This window comes from Temnothorax curvispinosus, unplaced genomic scaffold (genome assembly GCF_003070985.1).
Source record: "Temnothorax curvispinosus isolate PA1 unplaced genomic scaffold, ASM307098v1 QBEX01005255.1, whole genome shotgun sequence".
Taxonomy (NCBI): domain Eukaryota; kingdom Metazoa; phylum Arthropoda; class Insecta; order Hymenoptera; family Formicidae; genus Temnothorax; species Temnothorax curvispinosus.
In genome coordinates, this window is record NW_020215035.1 from 1 (window position 1) to 5,733 (window position 5,733).

The window sequence follows — 5,733 nt, forward strand, 5'->3', positions numbered from 1 at the left end:
TGCGTGGTGGTAGAAATAAGAGAGAATTTGTATAAAGGTATGATAGCAGTAGTGTATCATTCGCCGAGTGCGTCAAATGGCGATTTCGTGAGATTTTTGGAAGATACGGTTGAAGATTTAATAATAAAGTATGACTGTATAGTGATAGGGGACTTTAATATAGATGTAATGGTAGATTCATTTTACACAAAGAAATTATTAACGGTAATGCAAAACCTAGGAATGAGGCAATACGTTGATTGTCCAACGAGAGTTACAAAAGATAGTCGAACGATCCCGGGACACTTTTAAAAAGTGAAGGGCAGTTTTCCCATGCTACCGGGCGCGTCCACAGGTTGCGGATAGTGGAACGTCCAGGGAGGTCTCTCTGGACAGTCGTGAATAACAATCAGAGACTTGTCTCTGAGCGGAATAAGCGATCGCGGACAAGGGAATAAAAAAAACCCGAAACCACAATGGAAGAGAGTGATATAAATAGATATACCCCAGGAGGTAACCCAGAAATGGGGAATCCTTCCACTTCCTTGGAAGTGGCTGAGCTCCGATCGGATTCTGGGGGGGGCTCAATATTACTCGATTCGGAGCCGACGGTGGAACACTTGGCTGTCGGAACCACTCTACAAGCATCAAGTGGAAAAATGGAGATTGCTACTCCTGCGGGCGGGGCGAGTCCGAGGAGCATCTCTTCCCGGCTGGAGAAAGTACAGATCGACAGGGCGACCGATAACGAGCAATCGCTTAAGGGTGGCAGTGTTGACTGTATGGACTCCGACGTCGAGAGGGATCTTCTTGACTCAGAGGCCGACATAGCTTGCCAGGAGGAAGCAAGATCCAAAAAGAAAGAGATGACGGCAGCTCAAAAGGCTAGGAAAGCCTACAGAAATGCCCTGTCATTTCTAAAAAAGATGGATAACAAGAAGGATGAGGAACTGACCACCAGGGACAGGGACCTCATCAAACTAAACAAGAAAAAGGTCTCCAAATTTGAAGCCAAACAACAGCAACAAAAACTGGAGACAATCACCGAAGAAAGAGAGGTAGCAAGGACTAAGCCGGCAAAAAAGCTACAGAGGGCCAACGCTACGGTGGAATCTCCAAAGCCGGACAAACCCAATTTGCCACCTTCCGAAAGGAAAACGGTAAAGAGGGTGCGATCGGGCGACGGAGAGGAAAGCGAAGCAAAAAGGGTCAAGCCCTCGATAAGCTTCGATTCGCCCGAGGACTGTCGGATTGCCATCATAGATCGTTCTGATCCGGATGGCAGGATGACGGCCGAAAGGTGGATGGAGGTGGAAACGAGGGTTCTGCTGGCCATAGCCGAGCTGGATGGAGATAGTTGCGGGGAGGTTGACTTCGACGGGGCCGGCTGGCAGAAGGGCGTCAAAGTTGTTGGATGCAGCAACAGAAAGTCACGCGACTTTCTAACGCAAGTCATCGGCAGCTGCGGCGAGCTCTGGCAGGGGGCCCAACTCGAGGTCATCCAGATGTCGCAACTACCGCTGAGGAAGAAAATCTCACTATGGATCCCACCTCCGGTTCCGGAAGGAGACGATACCGTGGTGAAGATTTTGGGCAAACAGAATAAAGGCCTGAAGACTCAAAGCTGGAGGATTATCTCATCGGCCAAGAGTCAAAATGGCAAAGGAAAGGACTTCGTCTTCACGATTGATGACGAGTCTATGGACACTCTTAGGAAGTCAAAAGGAAGCATCAAATTCGGCTTGGGTACGCTGAAAGCGAGGCTTCCAAATGACAAGAGCAGCGCAACGGCCAGGGCTTCAGGTGGTTCAGATTAATCTGAATCACTGCGAGGCGGCCACGGAGGACTTGATGCTGTTCATGACTGAAAAGAATGTGGATGTGGCCCTGGTCCAAGAGCCCTGGCTTGCAAAGGACAGGGTTCGAGGACTAAGGACCAAGGAGTATACCCTGCTACATTCTCAGACTGCAGGTAAGAAAAGAGCGTGTATAGTGGCAAAGAGATCCCTAAAACTCACACTACTAACACAATATAGCACAAATGACCTGACCGTGGCGACCTGCGAGAGCCAGGGGAACATGAAGCTTCTTCTGGCTTCTGCATACATGCCATATGATGAGGCTGAACCACCACCAGAGGCCGTCCAAAACCTGGTATTGGTAGCCAGGAAGCAGGGCAGACAACTGGTGATAGGATGCGATGCCAATGGACACCACATCCAATGGGGAAGCAAGGATATAAATGAGAGAGGTGAGTCAATAATGGATTTTATTCTTACAAATAACCTGACTGTTTGCAATAGAGGCAATATGCCGACGTTTGTGAACAAGGTTAGGGAAAAGGTGATAGATCTGACCTTGACCACAGGCGAGGAGGGGTTGATAGTTGAGGACTGGAGGGTCTCCTTAAAACGATCCATCTCGGATCATAGGAGAATTTTATTTAGAATAAACCGCGCGGCCCCAACTAGCAAGCCCTTTAGGAACCCCAAAAGAACGAACTGGGAAATGTTTAGCGAACTCGTGGAGGGGTACGGGAATGGGGGACCAGAGTTCCAAATGTCAAAGTACCCATCTATCGAGGGAATAGAAGCTCTAGTTAATGAACTAGAAGTTGCACTAATAAAGGCTTTCAAAAAATCCTGCCTTGTTAGCCGCTCACGCAAAGCCACCAAACCCTGGTGGAATGGCGAGCTTAGGCAACTAAGGACGGAAACAAGGAAGCTCTACAACAATGCAAAAAGGGATAAGACAAAAGAGAGCTGGGATATATATAAGACCAGCTTTAATGAGTTTAAGTATAAGATAAGAGAAGCAAAGTGGGAATCGTTTAAGGAGTTCAGCGAATCCCTTATGGATACCAGCGAGGCCGCAAGGTTCAGAAAGGTGTTATCAAAGGATCCAGCGATCCCAAGTAACATCATGAAACCGGATGGCTCGTGGACTGAGTCCAACAACGAGACCCTGGAACTTCTTATGAACACCCACTTTCCTGGGTGCGGGAACATTGATTACAATGATGTAAGAAAGGATGATTTCCACAGACGGGGGGATTTGATGACCCCTGCGGAGAGAGAAACGAGGGCGAAAATGATCGTCACAGAGGAGAGAGTATTATGGGCGGTGCATTCCTTTGACCCATACAAATCTGCGGGCCCGGATGGGATACTACCCATTATGCTACAAAAATCTCTGAACAGCATTATTGGGATGCTTCGTGGAATGTCTTGCATTAGGCTACATACCGAGAAGATGGAGAGAGGTAAGGGTGGCGTTCATAACTAAGGCTGGTAAACCGAGTCACACTACGCCAAAAGATTTTAGGCCTATTAGTTTATCATCGTTTCTACTGAAGACACAAGAGAGACTGATAGACATGCATATAAAAGAGACCACAAACATAGAAAATCTGTGCAAAATGCAACATGCCTATCTAAGAGGCAAATCGGTCGAAAGCGCACTACACGTGGTTGTCGGAACAATTGAAAAATCCCTCAAAGACAAGGAATACACTTTGGCTGCATTCCTTGACATAGAGGGGGCTTTCAACAACGTCAAAACTGAATCTATAAAAGAGGCTTTAGAAACATTAGGTGTAGAGCACATGGTCACGGATTGGGTGATAAGGATGCTGGAAAGCAGAGTTATTACCTCGGAAATAGGCAACAGCTCCACTAGCAAGAAGGCAACAAGAGGCACACCGCAAGGATGAGTGATATCACCGCTATTGTGGTTGATCGTGATAAACAAGATCCTAACAATCTTTAAAGAGAAAGGGATCAAAATGATAGCATATGCAGATGACGTAGTCATACTGATCACAGGCAAATACTTGTCTACAATCAGTGAGATTATGGAATATGCGCTAAAAGAACTATCAAAGTGGGCAGGAGAGAATGGTCTAGGGGTAAACCCGAGCAAGACCGAGCTCATCCTATTCACAAGAAAGTATAAAATACCCAATTTTACACCACCAAAGCTGGAGGGGAAGGCACTTACACTTTCAAAGGAAATTAAATACCTCGGAATTATCCTAGACTCCAAACTCTCATGGAAAAGGAACGTGGAGGAAAGGATGAGGAAAGGAATGATTGCCTACTATGCGTGTAGGAAAATGTTTGGAAGGTAATGGGGCCTGATGCCGCAAATCATACATTGGATGTACACTGCGGTAATAAGACCGATCATTACATACGGAGCATTAGTCTGGTGGGAAGCCATGAACAAGGAGGTAAACAAAAAGAGCCTCACCAAGGTACAAAGGCTTGCAGCCCTGGGTATCACAGGAGTGAGGAATAATACAGCACAAGCTGCATTGGAGGCAATTTTGAACCTACAACCACTTGAGCTGTACGTTAAAGGCCAAGCAGCAAAAGGAGCCGTAAGGCTCAGGGAGTCAAATTTCTGGAAGCCGATCAACTACGGACATTCAAGAATACTGGAGGAGATCGGAAAACTGAACAGTAACAAAGGACTAAACCTGAATAGTCCAACGGACTACTTAGTTGCCAGGCATAACTTCGAGGGGTGTGTTAACATACGCATCCCCTCTAAGGAGGAATGGGAGGATAACTCGGTGATAAACGAACACGAGACATCAGTCTACACCGATGCCTCCATAACCAAAACGGGTGCAGGCATTGGAATCTACTCTGAGGCGCTCAACATCCAGAAGTCATACAGACTAAAGAACGGTTGCCACGCCATACAGGCAGAAATCTGTGCAATAAGGGAGGCAGCCAGGCTAATCTGGGTGAGTGGCAAACCATTAAGGGATGTCACAATCTACTCTGACAGTCAGGCTGCGCTCAGAAGTATTGCATCAAAAACAGTGAGATCAAAGGTAGTGATGAGTTGCCAAGAAGCGCTGTCCTGGCTCCGCGGCGACGGGGTCGGTCTGCGCTGGGTTCCCGGTCACAAAAATGTGGTAGGGAACATAGGTGCGGACAGACTGGCAAAGCTGGGGGCGGGAGGGAACGGCGCGGAGGTAATGGACTCCCCACTACCACCGATCAGTTCACTAAAAGATGCCATAGAGGAAATTATACTGAAGAAACACAGAGAGATTTGGCAAAACCGGAATGATTGCGGGATAGCCCGAAATCTCTGGCCTAAGATAGATAACAATAGGACTAGGCAACTATTGAAACACAAGAAGAACCTGGTTCGCATAGCAGCAGGAGTCGTCACAGGAAACTGTGCGGTCGGAGTGAACCTCCAGAAATGGAAAATCACAGATGACAGCAGCTGCAGAGAATGCAACGAGGAAGAAGAAACAATTGAGCATCTGATGTGCTGGTGTCCAGCCCTAGAAAACCGACGCCTCCAGACAATGGGACAAGAATTTCTGGATGGACTGGAAGACGCAGCGGAGATGGGCATTGACAATATAATGAGCTTCGCACGGAACTGGAAGTGTTTCAACGCGAGGTGGTAAAGACGGGTCAAGGGTTAAAAATAGGGTATCACAATGGACCTCAGGTCTCCGAGTGAATGGTCACTAGATGACCACACCCTTTCACCTAACCTAACCTAGTCGAACAATGATAGATTTAATTTTTTCGAATAAAGAAATAAAAGTACAAGTGAATGAGAAACCCAAAATCACGGACCATACATGGCTAAAAGTAGAATTTAATATAAATGAAAATAGAAATAAATATAAAGAATTTAGAGGCAGGGACTATAGTAAATTTAATGTAGATGAATTTCTTAGAATAATGGAAGAAAGAACTGAGCAAGGTCAAGGGCTAG

The 5,733-nt window shown here is 46.6% G+C and overlaps 3 protein-coding genes across 3 annotated transcripts; all 3 read left to right on the forward strand.

Annotated features, from left to right (window-relative positions):
- Nucleotides 1-503: 503 nt before the first annotated feature.
- Nucleotides 504-2,246, forward strand: LOC112454663. Its single transcript, XM_025016163.1, has 2 exons — nucleotides 504-1,951; nucleotides 2,016-2,246. The coding sequence occupies exon 1, from the start codon at nucleotides 504-506 to the stop codon at nucleotides 1,794-1,796; it is 1,293 nt and encodes a 430-aa protein (XP_024871931.1). The 3' UTR covers nucleotides 1,797-1,951; nucleotides 2,016-2,246.
- On the forward strand, nucleotides 1,831-3,264 carry LOC112454665. The gene has a single exon (XM_025016164.1). It carries the CDS (start codon nucleotides 1,831-1,833, stop codon nucleotides 3,262-3,264), a length of 1,434 nt encoding a protein of 477 aa, XP_024871932.1.
- Nucleotides 3,265-4,117: 853 nt separating this feature from the next.
- Nucleotides 4,118-5,416, forward strand: LOC112454666. Its single transcript, XM_025016165.1, has one exon. The coding sequence runs from the start codon at nucleotides 4,118-4,120 to the stop codon at nucleotides 5,414-5,416; it is 1,299 nt and encodes a 432-aa protein (XP_024871933.1).
- The last annotated feature ends 317 nt before the right edge of the window (nucleotides 5,417-5,733 follow it).

What these genes read in the sequence shown, in the direction of transcription:
- LOC112454663 (XM_025016163.1), top strand. Translation starts at nt 504, where the DNA reads ATGGGGAATCCTTCCACTTCCTTGGAAGTGGCTGAGCTCCGATCGGAT.
- LOC112454665 (XM_025016164.1), top strand. Translation starts at nt 1,831, where the DNA reads ATGCTGTTCATGACTGAAAAGAATGTGGATGTGGCCCTGGTCCAAGAG.
- LOC112454666 (XM_025016165.1), top strand. Translation starts at nt 4,118, where the DNA reads ATGCCGCAAATCATACATTGGATGTACACTGCGGTAATAAGACCGATC.